We start from the raw sequence: 24,500 nt of genomic DNA, 5'->3' as shown, positions 1-24,500 counted from the left end.
CCGAATGCTCAGGGAGACTGATTTGAGTGATAATAACTCTAGTCTCCTGCACAGCCATTCTGCGTGAATTACTCTTTTGCCATTGCAATTCTCCTGTCTTGATAAATTGGCTATGTCTAGGCAGCGGATAAGATGGACCCATTGGGCGGTTACACTTTTGTTTTCAATAAATCTCTGCTTTTATTGCTTCATTCTTTCCTTGCTTTGTGCATTTTGTCCAATTCTTAGTTCAAAACGCCAAGAATTTGGACACCGTCCACGGCTAACAGGACTACAAGCACGGCTGGCTAATTTTTTGTATTACTTTTGGTATTTTTAGTAGAGATGGGGTTTCGCTATGTTGCTCAGGCTGGTCTCGAACCCCCTGGCTCAAGGAATCCGCCGGCCTTGGCCTCCCAAAGTGCCAGGATTAAAGGCGTCAGCCACAACGCCTGGCCCACTAAACTTCTCTGTGCATCAGTTACTTCATTTGCTTAACAAGGCTGACAGTACCCACTTCGGCGTTTTGTGAGCATTAGTTAATACATGAAAAATGCCATATGTGTTTGCCATTAGCATCAATCACGCCATAACCAGAAAAATTACATTGCATTTTTGAGTTAAAAATGGTGGGGGCCAGAGTGGACCTAGGCCTTTTCCGACTTCGGAGAGGTCTTTACTGTTAAGCAAGTCTTAACTAGCAGAATTCCATGAAGGGAGCTGGGAAACCAGGGATTTTCAAAAGGAGGTGGTATTTGTGCTGATGCCTGGTAGTGCGGCCACGAATTCCAGGGGTTGGGGGTGGCGCCTTTTCCAAGGCAGTCCTGGGCTTGCGCAGGGCTGCGGCTGCTCTGGGCGCACTTCCGGGAAACGCAGCGGCGCCGACCTTGGGCCTAGCACACTCTTCACGTCAGTTCCCAGCGTCACCCGGATCTTCGCTACTTCACTTGTGGGCACCCCGGCGTTGCCTCCCGCTCCTCCTCTAAGTCGGGAAGGTTCCTTGCGGTTCGCGGCGTGCCGGACGTGACAACTGGAAGCCGCACGTCTCACTTGTACCCTCGCAGATGGACAGCGCCAGGGAGCAATGGCAGCGCGCCGACAGCTTTGGGCCGTGGCCAATAGCGGGTGATTCTCACGGCGCGCCAGGAAGGGGCGGTGCGGGAGGCGGGGCATCGGGGGGCGGTGCGGCCTAAGCTCCTGCCCGCGCGGTGTTCGGCATTCTGCAAGAGTACCGAGCGCACGTCCGCAGCCGCCTCCCTAGCTGTCTGAATCAGCGACCTCTCTCCCGGCTGTATTCCCAAAATGTCTCTTTCTAACAAGCTGACGCTGGACAAGCTGGACGTGAAAGGGAAGCGGGTCGTTATGAGGTAATTCTGCACGTTTGCCCGCGTGCCCTGTGTGTTCTGTCGCAAACCTCTTTGGCTTGAGCCGACTCATTCTCTTGTCTGCCCTAAGTTGCTTTTAGCTTTCGGCTGGGCCCCAGGAGTCCTAGGCTCGGAGGGCGAGGCTGCTCACAGGTTTGGTGGTTTCTAGCCGCGTTTTCCCAGCCCAGAAACCCGCCGAAGTCACCCTTCGGGGATGGATCCCACTAAGGAAGGGCTGGGATTGCTGCTGGGACCCATTTTGTCTTTTTTCCTATTGCTGAAATGCAGTTCCGTTGCCTCCACCTCCCAGTCGGCGAGATGGGACTTAATGCTTATCCTGCAAATCTCTAGGCTTCAAGGAAAGGACCTTGAAAGGTCATTTTGTTAATTTCCCTTCCCCCAGTGCCCTAGACCGTCTCAGACAAATGAGAAACGGCCCACATCTCACAGGTCTTTGCACAAAAGGATATGTTTCCAAGAGGATGTTGGTTTAACTGTTCAGGAGTAGACCTCCTGTCCCGCGCCGCTAAATAATTGGGGTGGGAGGGTAGGGCGGGGCGCACCGGAGGAGGCCCTGCAGAGCTTATGTAACAGGCCTCTGCTGCCCTGCAGTGTGGTAACGTTGGACTCTTGGCCACAGGATTTGCATCAGGATTATGACATACTAGGTAATGGTAGAGCAGGGTGTGGCTGCTCATACTTGCTGGCCTCCAACCGCATCGCCACGTGTGGCTAGAAAAGCAGAATATTAGAGGCAGGGGAGGGTTCCTCGTGCACTTTGGGTCTCTTGCTCTGCGCATGTGAATCTCTGGTCACTAACCAAGATGGCTTCTCTCTTACCTGCCAGAATTGTTAGTATAGTGTGAAGCTTTTACATTTATCCTTTTTGTCACATGTGGTATAATATTTGTGCATACCAGGAGCAAGGTGCAGGAGGATGATGTGGTATGTAACTGATGGACTTGACTGTACATATACCTTAACAGGATCCAAGAGTGGTTTTTTTGAGGGGCCATAAAGGTTTGTGTTGATAGCATTTTGCAGCCTTGACCTTTTAGGGTAGTGGTTGATTGATGGGTAGGCATGTGGCTGGTGTAATCTAGCCCCTTTCCCAATTTGGGCCGGTTCAAATGAGGGTTTGTGCTGGATATTAACAGACACATAAGTCAGTAGGGGAGCTCCCTTTATTCTAGCTTTAACATATGAGGACACGTTTGAGTTAGGGAACTGTATGGGTGCCCTAAAAGTACACGTAGCTCTCCCCTTCACTCTAATTACATTTTGGCCAATATTATGTTGCAGGTAACCTTCTCTGCCCTGCTATGGAGATGGAAGAACCCAATAATTTATGTCCATGAAAAATACCTGGTTTCCACATTTCCCCAAATGGCATAGGCCTTTGTAATCTGGACAAAGTAGGAATCACAGCCATGTTAGTACTAGAGGAATGCCCTTTCTGGCCCTCATACAATCCTAAAAAAAGGGGATAGACCCTGTAAAAAACAGGACAGGTGGACCTTGGCATGCAACTAGGTCTTAGGTTTTAATTAGTTTCTCATATCTCCACTGTGTTCAAGGCTTACCTTTCTAGATGGATGGACCAAACTAAAAGACAAGGAGTGGGACATCATGCTGATCATCTTCCTGTAATTGCAGTCTTGGGCTTTATTTCCACCCTCTCTAGGGAAACTGGCTTGAAGAAGCTAGCTGGGGGTGGGATTGGAGGAGCTGCTTAACGTTTCTCCCTCTGGACCTAATGAAGTTTCATTTAACACAGACACTAACCCCAAGCCTTGAAATGATTGGCAAGTCCTGTTTTGCTGATGGAAAATGACCTGTTCAAAGTTACTGAACTACCAAGTTGGTAGCAGAGTCAGGACTAGAATTTGGGTTTCCTTGGCTATCAACTAGATCATCTGAATACTCGAGACAATGACCAAGGATACGTGAAATAGACCTTTCTTCTGTAATCTGGATACCCTCTACTTATTGAGGCTGAGGACAGGAAGTTACATCATTCCCTGATTATTAATGTATTTCTTTTGAACAGAGAGTCACATTGTAGGCCTACTTTTTTGGAGGCCCCTAGGCAGCCATGCAGTGTCAGCTCAATTCCTTTTTATTTCAACGTGGTGATTGCTGGCAGTGTTTCTGTAATGGGGCTTCCTGAGTAGTGGCTGCCTCATTTGTCGTCTTTCAGTTCAGTGCAGAACTGAACTCGGGTATTTGCTGACTCTTCTGGTCCACTGATTTGGATTGCCAAGGGAAATTGATTTGTTGAGGGAACATGGGATAGCCAGAAACCTCTGACTTGTTAATTACCAGGTTCCACCTTAGTGTTTTAGGATGCCAGAAACCTCTGACTTGTTAGTTACCAGGTTCCACCTTAGTGTTTTAGGATGCCAGAAACCTCTGACTTGTTAGTTACCAGGTTCCACCTTAGTGTTTTAGGATGCCAGAAACCTCTGACTTGTTAGTTACCAAGTTCCACCTTAGTTTTTTAGGACTTCAGTTGACTTTACAGCCTCTTTGAATATACTTCTGCTTATTTTTGCGGTCATTTCTTTTTTTTTCTCTCATAGGTTGCCAGTCATCCATTGCGTGCTTGTAAAGCACTTCCTTTTTGCTTGCTCCCACCTTTTTTTTTTTTTTTTTTTTAAACCTCACTGGTTTTCTTTAACTTGTTGTAACTTGTAAAGGAACTGCCTTGGTGTAGTGGGAAGAGAAACAGGAAAAAATTGAGAGCAGAGGAAAAAAGTCTCTAAGACAGCCGTAATATCCTAGTTTTCCAGTTAGGGGAAGTGAAGCATTGATGGACATGGTTCCTTTGAGAGTTTTTAATGGAACTGGACCTGGGATCTGAGATTTCATGTGATAGAGACTTGATATTCTTATTCCAGCTAAATCAGTGTATTTTTTAATGTTTTATTTTGAAATAATTAAAGATTCACAGGAGGTTACAAAGTTAGTAGAGTGGTCTTGTGTTCACCCATTTTCCTCCAATGGATGCATCTTACATAATTATAGTACAATATCAAAAGTAGGAAATTGACATTGGTATAAAGTGTGTATACTTCTCTGCCATTTTATTACATGTGTAGATTTGTGTAACCACCACCACCATCAAGATACAAAACTATTCGATCACCACCCAACAAGATCGCCTTCATGCCACCCCTTTATAGTAATAACCGGCCCCCTTCCTAACTCCTAGTGACTACTGATCTGTCCACTGTTTCCAAAATTTTGTCACTTCAAAAATACTATACAGATAGTATCATATGGTATATACCCTTTTGGGATTAACTTTTTTCACTTAATATCCTCAAAATTTATCCACATTGTCACATGTATCAACAGTTCATTTCTGTGTATTGCTGAGTAGTATTCCATGGTATGGATGTATCATAATTTGTTTATCTGTTAAAGGATATTAGGGTTGTTTCCAATTTGGGGCTATTAGAAATAAAGCTTCTGTGAACATTTGTATACAAGTCTTGGTATGGACATATGCTGTCATTTTTCATGGGTAAACGCCTAGGAGTGGAATTACTGGCCATATCCTTTTGAGGTATCCCCAGACTATTTTCCAAGGTGGCTGCACCATTTTACATTTCTACCAGCAGTATGTGAGTAACTAGTTTCTCTGCATCATTACCAGCACTTGGTGGTGCCATTTTTTTTTTATTATAGTTATTCTTTGTTCAGATGGATATGTAGTGATAATTGACTTTGTGCCTGAAGCAAAGCTTAGGCGTGTTATAAGGAAATGAAAAAAAAAAAAGGAAAGTGTGCATATTTTATGTAAAATGGAACAAGTAGAATCTGTAAGCAAGAGCAGTTCCTGTGTTGGAGTCCTCAGAGGAGAAGCTAAAAGCAAAGCTGTTGTGCGTGTAAGAGATGAGGGGAGGTAATCCAGAGGGCACTGAGGAGAGAGTATAAAACAAGTCTAATTCATTAGTAACTGACACCATGGCAGCTTGGATAGACAAGAAAGATTCTTAGGTGTCTCTGCCCAAAGATATTCCTCCCTGTAAGGGTTGAGGGTAGAGAGTAGCACTGCAAGAAATGGTGTGTGCCCACCCTTTTTCCATTAGTTCTTTTGAGCATAGGTCTTCTGGGAGGTTGCATGGGGGAAAATGACCCATGGTAATGGGATACTCTCTCTTTTCTTTGGAATGTACTTTAAGGCTGGCAGGCTCCTTGTTCAGGATATTTAAAGAAGTTGCTTAGAGAATCAAGTGGCCTGAAAGTAGAGTGTATTTCTTTCATCAGAGTCGTACTGCCTTTAATTTTGAACACTTTAAAAAATGTTTTAATATAGATTTCCCTCAACCTACCTTTGGAAAGGCTGTTCTTCGGTGAGGTAGATTGGAATTCAGGCCTAGTGGGTATAGGAAATTGGGGGTCTGGGAAATTGTAGGAGTCTGTAATTGCCTTACCCTTATAGAGGAAGGGGTATTTAAAAAGGCAGAGGAAAAAGATGGAGACTTATAATCAAGGATAGCAGCAGTCTTCTTGATTAGGTCATACTTTACTGTAGTCCCTTTGCAAGTGATGCTAGCTGTTGTGGTTGATTACTTGTCAAATCGCAGAATTACATTTTGGAGAAACATATAACAACAGCTAACACTTTTACGGCACTTAATGTGTGTCAGGTACTCTTCTAAGCACTTTACAAATTGCGAACTTACTTAATTCTCTCAATAACTATGAGGTAGATACTGTCATCCCCATGAGAAAAAAATCACTTAAAAATGATCTTGGCAGGCAAAACTCTTGGACCTTAAAAATAACTGCCATGCATTGTTTTCATTCACATTGAAGTAGGCTGAGGTTCCAAGGAGTTCAGAATAATTGGTTCTTAAGAATGGTAAAACAGTAATCTGTTGGGTAAGAGAGACTGCAGTACATTATTTTCTTGTGTCATCTTGATTACTTCCCTTCTAATTTGCCTTTTTGTCAGGTGGACTGGGGCACATGTCCCACCCTCTCTTCTCAGGCGTTTTGAAAGATGCTACCTTATGTTGTGTGTATATTACTTGAAAGATATTGTGTGAACTTTACTAGACACTGGGTTTCTTCTCCCTAGTTTTAAGGCCTCAGACTTTCTCCATAAAGAATGATTTTCTCTTAATGTGTTTTATTTTTCTAGTTAATTTTTTTCTTTTGAGTCATGTTAATTTCACAAGGATGCCGAAATAGTATCAAATGAATTAGGATCAAGATGCATTCCTTATTATTCCTCACCCCTCCAGCTGCTACTCAGATACTATCATGCCAGGCCCAGACAGATATCTTTTTATATGGAACTGTGGCTTTAGCTTCTCAGATCTTCAGGGCTAGTTCCTGTGATTTAAGTTAGTTTTTTTTTTTTTATTAATTCTTTTTAAAGTGTGAGATACATACCTAAAAGAGCACAAATTATAAGCTCAAAGAATTACCACAAAATGATCATATCTGTATGATCACTGAGGTTAAGAGATAGAACATTACCAGAACCCTAAATCCTTTGGTGTTTCATTCCAGTCACTACTCCCTCCATCCTCCCCATGACTAAGCACTATTTTGACTTTTAATGCCACTGATTATTTTGAAGATGAGATTTGGATTTCCAACTTATTTAACTGGTTCATTAAAAGTGCATCTCCTAATCTTTGATGGAACAATAATTTGATCATGGTTCTGAATCTTTCTTTTTTAGAGTTGACTTCAATGTTCCTATGAAGAACAATCAGATAACAAACAACCAGAGGTAAGGTCCCTGCTAAGCCTTGGGCTGGGTTTAAGATGTGTGTAGGTACATAGGATGAAATGGTTTTCCTTTCATATTGTATTACAGAACTGGAGCAATTTAAGACATATGATTTTGGCTTTCTATCAACCCACTATCTGATCTGCTTTCTCATTTATGAGAATATTCAAATATAAGCAAAATCTTAAGAAAGTGATTCCGCTCCCCTTGTTTTTTGAAAATCAGAAGAATTTGGAGTTCACTTTCTTTTTTTCAGACAGGGTCTTGCTCTTTCACCCAGACTGGAGTGCAGTGGTATGATCATGGCTCACTGCAGCCTCAACCATCTGGGCTCAAGCAATCCTCTGGCCTTAGCCTCCCGAGTAGTTGGGACAACAGGTGTATGCCACTACGCCTGGTTAAATTAAAAAGAAATTTTTTTGGTAGAGATGGGGTCTCACTATGTCGCCTAGGCTGGTCTCAAACTCCTGGACTCAAGTGATCCTCCTGCCTTGGCTTCCTAGAGTGCTGAGACCACAGGTGTGAGCTACCATGCCTGGCAGAGTTATTCATTTTTAAGAATATAAAAGTTGGCTGGGTGTGGTGGCTCACACTTGTAATCCTAGCACCTTAGAAGGCCGAGGCAAGAGGATTGCTTGAGGCCAATAGTTTGAGACCAGCCGGGCCAACATAGTGAGATACCATCTCTATAAAATACAAACACATAAGAAGAATATAAAAGTTTAAGGTTACTTGGCTTCTCTTGCAAAATGAAGAACTATGTAAAAGAAGGATTTTAAAAGTACCAGTAGTTATTAAGGTTACATATAGTTTTACAAGCCCCCCCGTTCCAGATGGCTCAGATAAAATCAATTTTTGAGAATTTTCATTTGTTTTTGCTTCCAAAAAACAGAAGACTTCAGAAGTACATTTTCAGTCAGTTTAGCTGCTCCAACGTCTTGGATCCTAGATTTAGAAACAGAAATTTTAAGTGAGAGTACTGCTCTTGCTTTTGACTAGATTGTAAAAGATTTTTATTTATTTATTTTTGTCTTTATTTTCTTTTTAATTTTTTTTTTTTTTTGCTTCTTATAGATTGCATATATTTATGGGTCACATGAGATATTTTGATATAAGCATGCAATACATAATAATCACATCAGGTTAAATGGGGTATCCATCAATAAGGTTTTTATTTACTTTTTTTCTTTTTGCCTCTTTCTGTCACCTAGGCTGGAGTGCAGTGGCATGATCTTGGCTCACTGCAATCTCTGCCTCCTGGGCTCAAGCGATCCTCTCATCTCAGCCTCCCAGGTAGCTGGGACCACAGGCATGGGCCACCACACCTGGCTACTTTTTTGTATTTTTTTTGTAGAGACAGGGTTTCGCCATGTTGCCCAGGCTGGTCTTGAACTCCTGGACTTCACGTACGTTGGCCTCCCAAAGTGCTGGGATTACAGGCATGAGGCCCTGTGCTTGGCCTGTTTAAAATTTTAAATGAAGGCTGGCAAGGTGCTTTCCAATGATCTAGACCGGTGCTATCTAATAGAATTATAATGTGAACCAAATTGTATTAATTAAATTAAAGGGACATTTAACTTTTTTTGTACTAAGTCTTCAAGATCTGTTATGTGTTTTTATACTTACAGCACATCTCAGTTTGATCTTGTTATATATCTAGTACTCAATGGACATACATGACTAAGTAACTATTGGACAGTGCAAGTCTAGACCCAGAAACCCTTCAGGTATTGGTCCCAGAATAGAGCCTGTCATTTTGTCAAGTACTTCCCTGCTGCACCGTAGTGGTAGGGTCTTTTTACAGGCAGATCTGATCCCTCTTGATCTTCATTATTATGCAGCACACAGAAAAGTTTGGAAATATGCCTGTCAAAGTATTTTAAGAGTAAAGAGCAAAGAAACATGTTTGGAAATATTTTCATTTCCAGAAATCCATGGAGTTGATTAATAAAATGAAGCATTAGAAATAATAGAACTTGCTGATAAGGGATAGTCCTGAAAACTAATTGGTTCCATTACACAAACTTTGTACTTGATACAGATTTTTAAAATTTGATAGAAATGAGTTCTTATATCTGCTAAATATTAATAGCATAAGATATTTTAGAAATATAACTTTTTTATCATTCAATTTTTTGCTCAAATGTTACCAGACTGTCCTGGCCATCCTGTCTAAAAATCTCCTCCACCATTGTTCCTCAATCAGAACACTGGTTTATTTTTTCTGTATTTCACCATCTGATATATTACATGCACACACACAGACACACATGTTTATTGTCTCTCCCCATTAGAATTACACTTCCATGAGAATAGAGACTTTTTAAAAAAGTTTTTTGTTTTATTCTCAGAACCTGGAATGATGCCTGGCACAAAAGAAGCATTCAGTAAATATTTATTGAATAAATAAATGCTTTTCTTGATCAATTTTAATTTCTTATAAACTGGCAAAATGGCAAGTTAGTAGCAAGCTTGTAACAAAACTTTTGAATGTTTAAAGGGAGTTAACTTTTTGATTCATTTGTAATCTAATAAATGTGATACATTGTGGAAACCAAGCTCTATACAGTACATTTATTTTTTCCTACGTAAAAAAGTGACTTAGGATCTATTAATGTAATAGGTGCAGAAAAGTTACTACGTGTTTTTGATTTTTCCCTAAATTTCCTTTGATGGTTTCAAGATTTGAGAGTTTTATGTATTTTCCATAGTCATATAAGAAGAGTGTTATAGGGGTCCCCAAGACCACCCACATATCCCACGATGATTTGCTACGACGCAGAGTTGTTCTCATGGCTAAAGTTTATTATGGTGAAAGAATGCATGACAAGATTAGCAAGAGGAAAAGACATGAGGGAGTCTGGAGAAATCCATGGGCTTCCAGTTTCCTGTGAGGGGACATGTCGTGTTCTCCTTTCTTCAGCAGTGAAAAATGCAGTAATTGTCTTCGATGTTTCTGCCTGGAGAAGCCTGCTAGAGACTCAGATCCCAAGATTTTTATTGGGAACTGGTTATGTAGGTATCCTCTGCCTAGCAACTACCAAAATTCCAAATTTAGGCTGGGTGTGGTAGCCCATGCCTTTATTCCCTGCGGTTTGGGAGGCTGAGGCCTGCAGATTGCTTGAGCCCAGGAGTTCAAGATCAGCCTGGATAACATGGCAAAACTCCTACAAAAAATATAAAAATTAGCTGGGCATGGTGGTGTGTTCCTGTAGTCCCAGCTACTTGGGAGGCTGAGGTGGGAGGATCACTTGAGCCCCCAGGGAGGTTGAAGCTGCAGTGAGCCGAGATTGTGCCTCTCCTGCCTCTCCACTCCAGCCTGCTGAGTAACAGAGTGAGACTCTGTCTCAAAAAAAAAAAAAAAAAAAAATTCTAGACTTCTAGAGTGGGGCAAGTGTTTAGCATAAATCATCTTGTTTGTATAGACAGTCTAGGAACAGTGAATAGCCCTTAGTCTTGTCAGTTAACTTTGAAAGCCAAGTTCCCAGATACCAGCCAAGATCCAATTTTGCAAGCAGGTCCTTCTGTAAACAGCAGCCTCAGGTCTGCTGTGTTAACTCTTTTCTGTGAAAGGGGCGGATACATAATGAGATTTTACAATCCTACATAGAGGGTTGGCATTGTATTTAACTTCTTCCCCTAAGGACCACCATTGAATTACTGATAGTAGATTTGAAGGAACTTGGAGAAGAAAAAGAGCTTTATGTTTTATAAGTTTATCAATAAACTAGTTCCCACTAATTTCTAGAAGTAACTTTGTTCTGTTTGTTGTTTCTTTTTGGTTGCAGGATTAAGGCTGCTGTCCCAAGCATCAAATTCTGCTTAGATAATGGAGCCAAGTCAGTAGTCCTTATGAGCCACCTAGGCCGGCCTGATGGTGTCCCTATGCCTGACAAGTACTCCTTAGAGCCAGTTGCTGTGGAACTCAAATCTCTGCTGGGCAAGTAAGTGCCAGGCTCTGGTGCTGATAGACTTTGTGGCGGGGGAGGTTGTCAAGCATGTCGTTACTGGTTCTTAACTTTCAGACTGCTCAAGTGTCTTTATCTCTTCCTCTCCTCAGGGATGTTCTGTTCTTGAAGGACTGTGTAGGCCCAGAAGTGGAGAAAGCCTGTGCCAACCCAGCTGCTGGGTCTGTCATCCTGCTGGAGAACCTCCGCTTTCATGTGGAGGAAGAAGGGAAGGGAAAAGATGCTTCTGGGAACAAGGTAGGACCTGTGATTTTGACATTATTGAGGGAGAGGGCCTGAGTCTGTAAGAGACGGTGGTTGAAGAATAGAGAAAGCTCATTTATTTTTCCTTAGACACCTTTTATTGAAGTATACATAGAAAAATGCAGAGCTTAATGGATTATCTCAAAGTAAACACACTTGTTTAACCACTGCCCAGGTCAAGGGATAGAATCTTACCAACATCCCAGAAAGCCCTCCTTCATGTTCAGGTGGTTTTTACATATGTTTGAAAAGTATGTGAACACCTTTGTGGTGGAAGAGTATTGGGTGAATATGATGGTCATGATGATGTCACCTTGGATTTAAGGCATTTTCTTAAGAAGTGTAAAGCATTTTCCTTTAAATCTGTCTTTAAGATAAGGAGGTACAGGTATCACCTTATTTCATAAAGAAACTAAGTCTCAAAAGAAAACACTAAGTTTTAGGAAGGCAGTCATGATTAAAGTTAGAGGTAGTGGTGCTGTTGATGGGCTTTAGAGCTCAGCCTGTTTGATCAGCAAACTTTTTCTATAAATGGCCAGATAGTCAATATTTAAGGCTTTCTGTGTTGTGCAGTGAGTTCTATCTGCATGTAGTCTCTGTTGGAACTACTCACCTCTGCTGATACTGTGCAAAAGCAGTCATAGATAACCCACCAAACAGATTACTGTGAACTGACAACCAGAATTCAAATATTCAATGATAAACCTGGCTCTTTGCAGATGATTTTGAATTTGCCCGTTGGCTAGAATGGAAGCTAAAGGCATTTTTTAGTACTTTCCACTATTTTGGTCTTGGTGTCTTAGAGAACAATATGCTCTGAGTCTAGTATCTCAGTCCCCTTTGGCTTCTCACATTTCTTAAGGTCATTGGGAGTGCCTGCTTTCAAGCAGTTTCTTTTTTTAGCACCAAAGGTGCTGGTCTTGCCTTATCCTGCCTTTGGCATGGTCTTCCTACAGTGTTAGGAGTCAAATGCTGACCTAAAATTTGGTATTCATTTAAACTGGAACTGATGATGCATGAACTGTAGGGCTTAGAAGTGGCAGGAAGTAACGGGCAAATTGAAGCAAAACTTTTTATTCAGGAAATGATGAACTATGCTAGCTTATGACTTTTTTAGTTAATTGACTTGACATTTACTATGTAATGTCTTTTAATACCTGTGATTTCAGGAGTCAGTCCCAAGTTCAAAATGGATTAAAAAAACAAAGTAAGGCTGGGCACAGTGGCTCATGCCTGTAATCCCAGCACTTTGGGAGGCTGAGGTGGGCAGATCACGAGGTCAGGAGTTCGAGACCAGCCTGGCCAACCTGGAGAAACCCTGTCTCTACAAAAAATACAAAAAAATTAGCTGAGTGTGGTGGCAAGTGCCTGTAACCCCAGGTAGTCGGGAGGCTGAGGCAGGAGAATTGCTTGAACCTGGGAGGTGGAGGTTGCAGTGAGCTGAGATCATGTCACTGTATTCCAGCCTGGGCGACAGAGCAAGACTCCGTATCAAAAAACAAAAACAAACAAAGTGAGGACATGAGGACATAAACATTTTTCCATTATCCAAAGTGCCCATATTGATCTTTTAAGGGTCTTCTCTTTCTTCTAGTTATTTGCAGATCAAAAATGAGAAATGAGTTCTGATTGATATTTTTATTTCCATGGCACCTTTTTTCATGAAGAGCTTTCCATTTACCCCGTTTTTCTTTAAATGACTTTTTAAAGATACAGGATCTTGCTCTGTTGCCCATGATGGAGTGCAGTGGCATGATCCTGACTCATTGCAGCCTCAAACTTGTGGGCTGAAGTGATCCTTCTACCTCATCCTCCCAAGTAGCTAGGACTACAGGCACATACCACCATGCCCAGCTGACTTTTAACTTTTTTTTTTCTGGTAGAGAAATGGTCTTGCTATGTTGCCCAGGCTGGTCTTAAACTTCTGGACTTAAGTGATCCTCCCATGTTGGCCTCCCAAAGTGTTGGGATTATAGGCATGAGCTACTGCACCTGGACTCCTTAACTAGTTCTTAAACAGAGGGGTTATTATGCCTTTTTGATAGAAGGGGAAGTTTCACAGACAGCAACTTCCCAAAGGTTACACAATGAATTAGTGTCAGAGCTGGACATAGAACTCGGTCTCCTTACATTTGAGCAGTGTTATTGTTACTACATATGTCATCTTCCAATCACTAGTGGCAGATGTTGTTCTGTTGTAGAGAGGTTATGGGAGCTCCATAGTCTTCCGTTTTAGCATTAGTGTCTCTGCAATTCTTTGGGTCTTTAGGGAAAAGCCCCATTTTTTATGGCAGTCACCTTCACCTCCTTGATACATACAGGCATAGGAGAAGGCAGTGACTAAAATGAACATCTGCTGTGTGCTGTGTACTCTTCTGTGCCATGTCCCCTTTCATCTGGCGTGCTTCTTGTGAATCTTGGCTTAATCTCCTGCCAGAGACTCTTTGTTTTGCCTATCTTCCCATCTTGCTATCTGTCCCCTTTGGGGTATCCCTTGATGACAAGCTGACATTTTAAAGCTCTATGTTTAACTTCTACATTTTCTTCCTCTCTCTTTTTGTAGAAGGATATTTCTTGTGTTCTCTGATGTCTAGCTTCCAGAGAAGGCCATAAAATACCTCTTTGTCAATGTAAAGTGTTTCTGAGGTCCTTTTCTGTAATGTTTCCATCTGCCTTCTCTATCCGAACTTGCCGTTGTTGCTTTTATGAGGAATATGTGTGGGAGCCCCTTTTACTTCATAGAAAGGCCTTGGTAGCCAGCAGCTTGAGTCAGGTATGATACTGACTTTCACAAAGAGAATGTGTTAAAATGAGGAACTAAGTCAAGGAGAGGGAAGGATAATCAGAACCTTGAGCTGAAGGCTGGGGAGAGGCTAGTGGGATGTGGTTAACTTAATGTGATTAGAGGTTAAGCCGTGGTTCAGGAATATTAGGTTTGCAATTTGAGGGAAGGTAAGGGATAGCAGAAACATGCAGAAATGACCAAAGTACCTGGAATATTTGGAAGAAAGAACACATCCTATTGCTGGTTGTAAAAAATTGCTGTCTCACCTACTCGGTCTTTAGAGATGTTCAAGAGGACTCTTGGTGTATGAAATGCTTTTGTAGTTGCCTTTGGAGCCATCACATTTTCTGTTTCTGTTTTTCTCTCTAGGTTAAAGCTGAGCCAGCCAAAATAGAAGCTTTCCGAGCTTCACTTTCCAAGCTAGGGGATGTCTATGTTAACGATGCTTTTGGCACTGCTCACAGAGCCCACAGGTACCAAGAACCTTGTTGACTACCACACTGAGAACAGTATTCCTGTTTATTTGAGTAGCCCAAGCTCTGGGTTGCTTTTGGAGAGTTCTGTATTATACTGAGATCCTTTCAGCTTGTCTAATTGGAGCTACCACTGTGGCTCTTGTTGAGTGTGTCTCATCCAAAGAGGAAATAAAGGTAAAAAAAAATTGGTAACTGTAGAGCTTTTTATGGAGTTTCAGGAAGAGGTTGCTCTTTTTTACCTTAGATATTTTGTGTAGTTATCCCTTTGTGAATGTTATAAGATCAGATGATCATGCTTTCAGTAGGAAGCCAAATTGAGGAATCCTCTTCTGCTATCATCAACTGGCCAGTTTACTTATTGTGATTAGCTCTTTGGCCTGCTGAAGAGTGTTAACTGGGTATCTTCTTTTTTTTTTTTTTTTTGAGACAGAGTTTCGCTCTTGTTACCCAGGCTGGAGTGCAATGGCGTGATCTCGGCTCACTGCAACCTCTGCCTCCTGGGTTCAGGCAATTCTCCTGCCTCAGCCTCCTGAGTAGCTGGGATTACAGGCACACGCCACTATGCCCAGCTAATTTTTTGTATTTTTAGTAGAGACGGGGTTTCACCATGTTGACCAGGATGGTCTCGATCTCTTGACCTCGTGATCCACCCGCTTCGGCCTCCCAAAGTGCTGGGATTACAGGCTTGAGCCACCGCGCCCGGCCCCTTAACTGGGTATCTTAAATTCAACCTAAGTTCATTACTTTGTACTCTTTCCCCTTGACCTTGCACTATGAGTTAAAAATTGTATCTGGTACTGAAATGTTTTTTGTTGCAATGTAGGGATGAAAACCATGATCTCCTTCAGTCCAGAAGTAGAAATATTTTAGTGATAAGGAGCTGGCCTCTAGGAGTAGGAGGAATGATAGGTACTAACTAGAATTTGAATGTCTTCGGTCTTTTCTAGCTCCATGGTAGGAGTCAATCTGCCACAGAAGGCTGGTGGTTTTTTGATGAAGAAGGAGCTGAACTACTTTGCCAAGGCCTTGGAGAGCCCAGAGCGACCCTTCCTGGCCATCCTGGGCGGGTATGAAGAACTCTTTAAGATCATGCTTTAAGTATTGTTTGACTGGTAGTAGGTCATAACTTGGGCGTTTATTGTCATATAGCTCAGTCACAATGGGCTAACTGAGGAGAATTTAATAAAGGAACTACAGGCTGGGCATGGTGGCTCACACCTGTAATCCCAGCACTTTGGGAGGGCCCAGGCAGGAAGATTGCTTGAGCCCAGGAGTTTGAGACGGGCTTAGGCAACATAGTGAGATCCCATGTCTACAAAAAAAATTAGCTGGGCCGTGGTGGTATCCACCTGTGGTCCCAGCTACCAGGGAGGCTGAGGTGGGAGGATTACTTGAGCCTGGGAGGTAGAGGCTGCAGTGCACTTGCGAACATGCCACTGCTCTCCAGCCTGGGTGATAGAGCAAGACCCTGTTTCAAAAATAAATAAAAGAGCTACATACAGAGGTGAGGGTATGGTTCAGGGAAACCACAAAGGGACAGTACAGTAATTTGGGGCTAGCAACAGCCATCATGATCTCTAGGCCTGAAGGGACAAAGGGAGGGGAATGGTTACAGAATTCAGAGAGGATAGTTGGTGTGGAGAGAGCCATCTGATGGGAACTGTAGCCTTTGGTCAAAGGACACAAGATATGGTACGGAGGGAGCCAGGGAAATACTCTGATCTCCTTTCAGTCTCCTGCTGCCGCACCCCCTCCCACCCACAACGGGCTTTGTTCTCCAACTTTCGGTAGACCTGGAATATGGGAGTGAGTGCTACCTAGTGCCACCTTATGGTTAGGTTTTTATATTCAGACTGACATAGCTGTTACGGGGAAGTGGATGAGAGATTTTTTTGCCCCCTTCCTTGCAGTGTAGTTTCTCTAGGCCATTAACAGTTTTTGGGGGAGAATTTTGTATTTTATTAAACAAGCTTTATGGTAGAAACACTCATATGTACAGAAGAATAGTACTGTGAACTCCCAGGTACCTATTACCCTGTTTCAACAATTAATTGACATTTTTGCTAATCTTGTTTCCTCTATATCCTAACCCTCTTTTTTTGTCAGGAATGTATACATACATACACACACACACACACACACGTACACACGTGTATATTCCTGACAAAGTGAATTTGTTGTCAGGAACATACACATATTCCTGACAAAGTGAATGCAAGTGAAATAAGTATGCGCGCGCGTGTGTGTGTGTGTGTGTGTGTGTGTGTGTATATATATATATATATATATATATAGATACAGGGTCTCATTCTGCTGCCCAGGCTTAAGTGCTGTGGTATGATCACAGCTCACTGCAACTTTGACCTTCCAGGCTCAAGTGATCCTCCCACCTCAGCCTCCTGAGTAGCTGGGGCTACAGGCATGCATCACCATGCCTGGCTAAGTTTTGAATTTTTTTTGTAGAGACAGGGTCTCACTATGTTCTGGTCTTGAACCCCTGGGCTCAGGCGATCCACCTTCCTTGGTCTCCCAAAGTGTTGAGATTACAGGCATGAGCCCATTCCCTGCTTTCAGGAATGTTTTTAAGTTAGTCTTAGACATCATATACTTTCACTTACATAGATTGAGTATCTCTTAACTGAAATGCTTGGGACCAGAAGTGTTTTGGATTCCAGATTTATTTTTGGATTTTGGAATATTTGCATGGTACTTGTTGAGCATCCTAATCTGAAAATATGAAATCTGAAATGTTCCAATGATATTTCCTTTGCGCTCAAACAGTTTTGATCTTGGAGGATTTCAGAGTTTTGGATTAGGGATACTCAGTGATACTCCTGTATGCATCTTGTAACTGATAAGCAGATTTCTTTTAATCACCATATTATACCTAACAAATTAAGCAGTTTTGTTACTATCATCTAATACCCAGTCTGTATTCAGATATTTTTGATTATCTCAGAAGTGTCTTTTTACAGTTCGTTTGTTGGAATAAGGAACCAAATGAAGTCCATGCATTGCCTTTGGCTGTTAAGTATCTCGTGTAATCCCCTATTTATTATTTTCACTCTGTTGATTTGTTGAAGAAACAGAGGCATTTGAGGTGTAAGCTATTCTTTAGAAGAAATTGAGGTGCTTTCTTCCCTTTGTGTGTGTGTGTGTGTGTGTGTGTGTGTGTGTGTGTTTAAAACAATCCACCTATACCCTTGGTGGCGTGTGTGTGTGTGTGTGTGTATGTATTTTTAAACAATCCATCTATACCCTTGGTGGTAACCAATCTTTGCAAGTGAAATAAGTAGTAAATAGTTTCTTGTCATTGGCTCACACACATCACTGTTGTTTCATACCTCCTTTTCACAGATCCTAGCATAGGGTCTCTCACAGGATAGGCATTATCTTGTTTATTGAATGAAGAAGGAAATAGACTCAAGGTGATTTGTCCATGTAAGTGGGATTTAGATATATGGAAATGTTTATGGAAGACAAGCTATTACTTTGTTTCTCTTTAGTTTGGATATTTTTTCTCTCATAGGGAGATGAAAGATGCATGTGTATTTGTCTTATTTTCTTTTACTAGAAAATAAGCTCCCAAAGGGTAGGGATCTTTCTTTTGGCTTTGCCCACTGATGTTTCTCAAAGACCTAGAATAGTGCTTGGCACAGAGTAGGTGCCCAGTAAATGTATTGAATTGGGTGATCCAACAAAAACAAATGCCATAAAGAAAATGTTCCAGGCTGGACATGCTGGCTTATGTGTGTAACCCTAGTGCTTTGGAATACCAAGGCAGGAGGATCACTTGAGCTTAGGAGTTTGAGACTAGCCTGGAAAACATAGTGAGACCTTGTCTCTACAAAAAAATCAAAAAAGAAAAATTATCCAGGGGTAGTATTGTACGCCTGTAGTTCCAGCTATTTGAGAGGTTGAGGCAAGAGGATTGCTTGAGCCTAGGAGTTCCAGATTACAGTGAGCTATGATTGCACCACTGCACTCCAGCCTTGGCAACAGAGTGAGACTTCGCGTTGAAAAGAGAGAGAAAAAAAGAAAATGTCCTAGCAATTGAGCATAGGGTATGACTTTAGGAATATCTATTTTTGTGCAGTATATATTTATTTGGTATACAGTCTGATCTCTGCTGTAAGGTTAGGATAATTCTGAGTGGGCTCCAGGATGTCATAATTAGCAGTCATACTCAGACACAGTTAGCAGTCTTGATGCTCTGAATTGTGTGTGTGTGTGTGTGTGTTGGGGAGTGTGAAAAATAGATATATTTGGAACTCATAGTCCTTAGCCAAGAGTAGGTCTTCTGAGCCCTACTTAAAAAAAGAATATGGGTTTACATCTGTTGTCTGTCAGCTTCTAGGTAGAATTTTTAAAAAGATGTACTGATGGTAAGTTGGGTGAGGAATTTTTAAAAAGATGTACTGATGTCTGGAGCCATACCTTAAAAGAATTTCTTAGAAATGGATTGAGTTTTTGGGTTGGAGAAACATAGGGCAAAGTTAGGCAGTACTTTTGTCACTTTGAGACATGTCTCTGTTCCTGTGCCTTGATATAAAAACTCAGGTTCTACGTAATATATCACTTCTCTAGTACATTGTTCTTTAAGTGATGATTCTTGCTTTCTCTTCTAGAGCTAAAGTTGCAGACAAGATCCAGCTGATCAATAATATGCTGGACAAAGTCAATGAGATGATTATTGGTGGTGGAATGGCTTTTACCTTCCTTAAGGTGCTCAACAACATGGAGGTAGGAAACCAATGCCAAGTGGATGTGAAATAGCTCTCCATGATAATAGCAGGTTGTATAAATGTAAAAAGAAAATGATCTTTTGACACGAGCCCTGAAAACTCCCATTTTTATTTATTTTGGCAAGTTTTTCTTTTGTTTTTGCCTTGTTCCTTTATATTGCATTGTGTGTGGTTCCTGTCTGCTTTGCAAGGCAGTCTTGTTCTTAGTATAGATGCTGACCTTCATCATTTTGGCTCCCCTGTGTAGATCGGTACTTCTCTTTTTGATGAAGAGGGAGCCAAGATTGTCAAAGACCTAATGTCCAAAGCTGAGAAGAATGGTGTGAAGATTACCTTGCCTGTTGACTTTGTCACTGCTGACAAATTTGATGAGAATGCCAAGACTGGCCAAGCCACTGTGGCTTCTGGCATACCTGCTGGCTGGATGGTGAGTCACTTGAGTGGGTTGGTAGTGTGAGTGAATAGAAACTTTGTGGTGTCATTCATTCATTGATTCAGCCAACCAACAAGCATTTTAAAACAATCTCTATAGGAGATCTCTGTCAGAGAGTGCACCGCATGTTGCGGTGAGTCCCTTATTATGGGAGAATCCATGGGAGAAAAGCAGTGCTATTGGACTACTGGCGTCTTCATCAGTAATGTTGCAAAACCTTTTTTTTTTTGAGATGGAGTCTTGCTCTGTTGCCAGGCTGGAGTGCAGTGGCGTGATCTCAGCTCACTGCAACCTCCGCCTCCCAGGTTCAAGCAATTCTCCTGCCTCAGCCTCCCGAGTAGCTAGCTGGGACTACAGGTGCGTGCCACCATGCCCAGCTAATTTTCATATTTTTAGCAGAGGTGGGTTTCACCATGTTGACCAGGATGATCTCGATCTCTTGACCTCGTGATTTATCCGCCTCGGCCTCCCAAAGTGCTGGGATTACAGGCGTGAGCAACTGTGCCTGGCCCATTTTTTGTTTTATCTGTTTTTTACTTCTTCTGTTTAATATGTATTAAGTACTTACTATGTGCTGGAGATAGTGTTATACACTTTCATGTTTTGGGTTGCTTTGGATTATTTTGCTACCTAGAAACCTATATAAGAAAACTTTCTTGGCCGGGGGCAGTGGCTCACGCCTGTAATCCCAGCACTTTGGGAGGCCGAGGCAGGTAGATTACCTGAGGTCAGGAGTTCGAGACCAGTCTGACCAACATGGTGAAACCCTGTCTCAAAAAAAAAAAAAGAAAACTTTCTCATATGAAAAGATTAAGAAGTATACTGATTACGAGCAGGAGAAATATATGTGTATATACTAATATAGTTGATTTTAGGGTGCTTTGAATATCATTTTTACAGCTATATAAAATTGTAACGTTTTTACATGCTAGTTTGCTTAGTTTTTCTTTTGTCAGGCATTCAGGTATTATTTAGTTCAGTGTTTCTCAAAGTGTGTTCCTAAGACCAGCAGTATCAGTATCATTTTTGGAACTTGTTAAAAATGCAAGTTCTTAGGCCCCACCCCAGACCTACTGAATCAGAAATTGGGGGTGGGGCTGAGCAGTCTGAATAAGCCCTTCTGGTGATTCTCATGCATGGCAGAGTTTGAGTACTACTGCTCTAGTTCACTGTCTGTCATTCCCAACACTATTGACATCTGTTGTTTTATGAGTGACTGTTGAATTGTAAGGTTGTTTAAAGCAGCCTTGGCCACTAGATGCCAGTAGCACCCTCCCAAGTTGCAACAACAAAAATATCTCTAGACATTGCCACATGTCTATCCATTGTGGAAGGGCAGAACTGACCCTGCTTGAGAACCATTGATCAAGTCTTCACTAACATAAATAGTATGGCTAAGAATGTCTTTATTAAATAACTTTTGAGGTTTTCCTTTAGACGTGATCTTCCATACAGTAGAATTTTTGAGTACAAAGGGCATGAATAGGTTTATAATTTTAAAGACTGAAGGGTAACATTTGGTTCTAGAAGAAACTCTGGTGTGCAGCCTTGAGTTCTGGTCTTGGTGGAGGTGGTGGTTCAGTAGTTTTTCTTGATAGTTCATCCTCTCTTTCAACTCTGCCCCTCAGGGCTTGGACTGTGGTCCTGAAAGCAGCAAGAAGTATGCTGAGGCTGTCACTCGGGCTAAGCAGATTGTGTGGAATGGTCCTGTGGGGGTATTTGAATGGGAAGCTTTTGCCCGGGGAACCAAAGCCCTCATGGATGAGGTGGTGAAAGCCACTTCTAGGGGCTGCATCACCATCATAGGTAAGTGGTCCTATACAAAGGTAATACCAATATGAGCTGGCAGAATTCTGATCAGAGGAAGGTAGAATAGAGAACAACTTCTGTCTCTTCATTCTGGGTATATCTTAAGAGCTAAACAGGTAGATAATTTACAGAGGAGCCTCTTGTTGGTAAGATAGAGTTGGGGGTTTATCAGCTACCTTTTGGGTTAGAGAGCACACTGCCTTATAGTTTTGGTGCCAATCCTTTTTTTTCTTTTCTCTTTTCCCTTTTTACCTGGCTTTCATTCAACAGGTGGTGGAGACACTGCCACTTGCTGTGCCAAATGGAACACGGAGGATAAGGTCAGCCATGTGAGCACTGGGGGTGGTGCCAGTTTAGAGCTCCTGGAAGGTGAGGTTCGGCTTGCTTGGGAGAAGGGTGGGACTGTGCAGTGAGAGGTGGGTAAAATGGAGTAGAGAAAATTGGTAGGTTCTGTTGTCATTAGCAGTCATTACTAGCTGGGCAGTACAGAGGAACTTCAGATAAAGCTCCTGGCATCCACTGAGGTGGGGAGGGACAGACAGAAACTTGTTCTGAGAGCTATGGTCTAGTAGACCTGGAATCCAAAATGCAAAAGTTCCCCAACTCCTGGCCATATATCCTAAAAAAGAGCTGGCATGTTATTGGGAAGATAAATGTCGGGGGAGATCTGGCTTACTGGGCCCTATAGTAATGCTGTCTATGTATGTGTGCTCTCTCAAAAACAGGTAAAGTCCTTCCTGGGGTGGATGCTCTCAGCAATATTTAGTACTTTCCTGCCTTTTAGTTCCTGTGCACAGCCCCCAAGTCAACTTAGCATTTTCTGCATCTCCACTTGGCATTAGCCAAAACCTTCCATGTTGATTCAGCTAGTGGCCAAGAGATGCAGTGCCAGGAACCCTTAAACAGTTGCACAGCATCTCAGCTCGTCTTTACTGCACCCTGGATATGCCTACATTCTTCAAGATCCCATTTGAATTTCTTAGTGACTAAACCATTGTGCATTTTAGAGTGCATATATTTATATTTTGCCTGTTAGTGAGCTGTGTTAGCTTAGTTTTCTTTTGATGTAGCTTATTCTCATTAGCTTTGTCACTGTTTCACTACTCAGCGTGGAAACAAGATGAAATTACCTTTGTAGGTAGGGAGGTGAAATTGATGATCCATTAAATAAACAATAAAAGTGTTCATTGAAACCGTGATTTTTTTTTTCCTGTCATACTTTGTTAGGAAGGGTGAGAATAGAATCTCGAGGAATGGACCAGATATCTACATTGGTGAATGCAAGAAGTGGGGCAGCAGCAGTGGAGAGATGGGACAATTAGATAAATGTTTATTCTTTATCAAGGGCCTACTTTGTGGCAGACATTGTTTTAGTGCTTTTATTCTAACTTATTTTTATTAGTTACACATGGTCATCCTTTAAAAAGTCAAGGCTTATAACAAAAAAGCCCCAGCCCATTCTTCCCACTCAAGATTCCCACTCCCCAGAGGTGACCACTTTCAACTCTTGAGTTTTCCTGGTATATACCTCTAGGTTTCTAAGTAATATGCTTATATTGTTCACTTCTTTTTTTTTCTTTTTCTTTTAAAGAAATCTGTTAATTTCATACCATGGAAGAAGTCTCTGTTCCACATATATTTCCAGTTCTTCATTCTCTCAGTATAGTTTTGTCACAATTTTAGATCAAAAGTCTATATAACTAATACAGCTGAGCTATGTAGTATGCTATGATTAAATTTACTTATGTAACTTTTTTTTTTTGGAGTTAACAGTGTTTAAAAACATTTCTTTTCAGGCTGGGTGCGGTGGCTCACGCCTGTAATCCCAGCACTTTGGGAGGCCAAGGTGGGTGGATCGAGACCATCCTGGTCAACATGGTGAAACCCCTTCTCTACTAAAAATACAAAAAATTAGCTGGGCATGGTGGCACATGCCCGTAATCCCAGCTACTCAGGAGGCTGAGGCAGGAGAATTGCCTGAACCCAGGAGGCGAAGGTTGCGGTGAGCCGAGCTCGCGCCATTGCACTCCAGCCTGGGTAATGAGCAAAACTCCGTCTCAAAAAAAAAAAAAAAAAATTTCTTTTCTATGTATACCTATCAGTGATTCATTCCCAAATCTTCCAGAAACATGTGTCAATATATCAAAACATACTGAATAATCCTTGTCAGAGCTATCCCTGCAGGAGTCCTTGGTGCTCTTTTTTCCATTTGTACTTGATGCCCTTTAGATAAGCTGTACAGCTGTTGCTCTGGGATTTCCTATAACCTTCTTGGGGATTCCTTTTACCTCCTGTGTTAGACTTCTGTTTTCTAAACTCCCCCTTTTCCTTCTTTCTTGGTCTACTTTTTGTAGAACACAAGACTCTACTAGCTTCCTGAGAAAGGGTACCTGGGAGGCAAAATCTCTTAAGACCTTGTAAGTCTGAAAATGTCTTTATTCAACCCTAATACTTGATTCCTAGTTTGGCTATATATAGAATTTTATCCTGGGTATCACTTTTTGAGACTCGAAGCCATTGTTTGTCACTGTCGAGAATCTAATGGCCATTTGGATTCTTTCATCATCCTTATAATTTTACCTTCCTATCTCTTCCCTGTCCTTTTAATGGAGTTTTGGGAGAGAGCAGAGGTAAACATCATTTGAAAAAGCTATGTCTAACCAGAAATTCTGTGCTGGGCATTTTACATGCAAGATACATATTTCACCTTTAGGTATGAAGAAATAAACTTTGGACAGGATCACAGAGCTAAGTAACAGCAGGGATTCAAGTCCAGGTTTGTCTGGTTCCAATGGCTGATGTTTTTCCAATGTGCCTCCCTCCCTGACATGATGCTTCTAGACTATATCTTTTTTGTTTAACCTTGGATAGAATAGCAAAAGAAAATTTTGGTTGCTCTAAACAAAACTTTGAAAGCTGAAGTTTTTTCTTGGTTCATTGTAT

At 41.7% G+C, this 24,500-nt stretch overlaps 1 protein-coding gene across 1 annotated transcript; it reads left to right on the top strand.

Moving 5' to 3' along the window:
• Positions 1–1,184: 1,184 nt before the first annotated feature.
• Positions 1,185–22,756, top strand: PGK1 (phosphoglycerate kinase 1). The gene is made up of 11 exons (XM_012455753.2): positions 1,185–1,346; positions 7,048–7,098; positions 10,887–11,042; positions 11,159–11,303; positions 14,464–14,567; positions 15,518–15,637; positions 19,199–19,313; positions 19,563–19,742; positions 21,377–21,554; positions 21,828–21,926; positions 22,283–22,756. Exons 1-11 carry the CDS (start codon positions 1,282–1,284, stop codon positions 22,321–22,323), a joined length of 1,254 nt encoding a protein of 417 aa, XP_012311176.1. The 5' UTR covers positions 1,185–1,281; the 3' UTR covers positions 22,324–22,756.
• The last annotated feature ends 1,744 nt before the right edge of the window (positions 22,757–24,500 follow it).

This window comes from Aotus nancymaae, unplaced genomic scaffold (assembly GCF_030222135.1).
Source record: "Aotus nancymaae isolate 86718 unplaced genomic scaffold, 86718_ANA_hifiasm-v0.15.2.pri h1tg000004l, whole genome shotgun sequence".
NCBI classification, from domain to species: Eukaryota; Metazoa; Chordata; class Mammalia; order Primates; family Aotidae; genus Aotus; species Aotus nancymaae.
Note: the sequence above shows the minus strand (reverse complement) of the source record. Positions and strands in the feature narration are given on the sequence as shown.

Bases quoted from the DNA above. Each gene is read 5' to 3' on its own strand.
- PGK1 (XM_012455753.2), top strand. From the start codon at position 1,282: ATGTCTCTTTCTAACAAGCTGACGCTGGACAAGCTGGACGTGAAAGGG. The intron at 11,043-11,158 runs GTAAGTGCCAGG...TCCTCTCCTCAG, and splicing joins CTCAAATCTCTGCTGGGCAA to GGATGTTCTGTTCTTGAAGG. The intron at 14,568-15,517 runs GTACCAAGAACC...GGTCTTTTCTAG, and splicing joins ACTGCTCACAGAGCCCACAG to CTCCATGGTAGGAGTCAATC.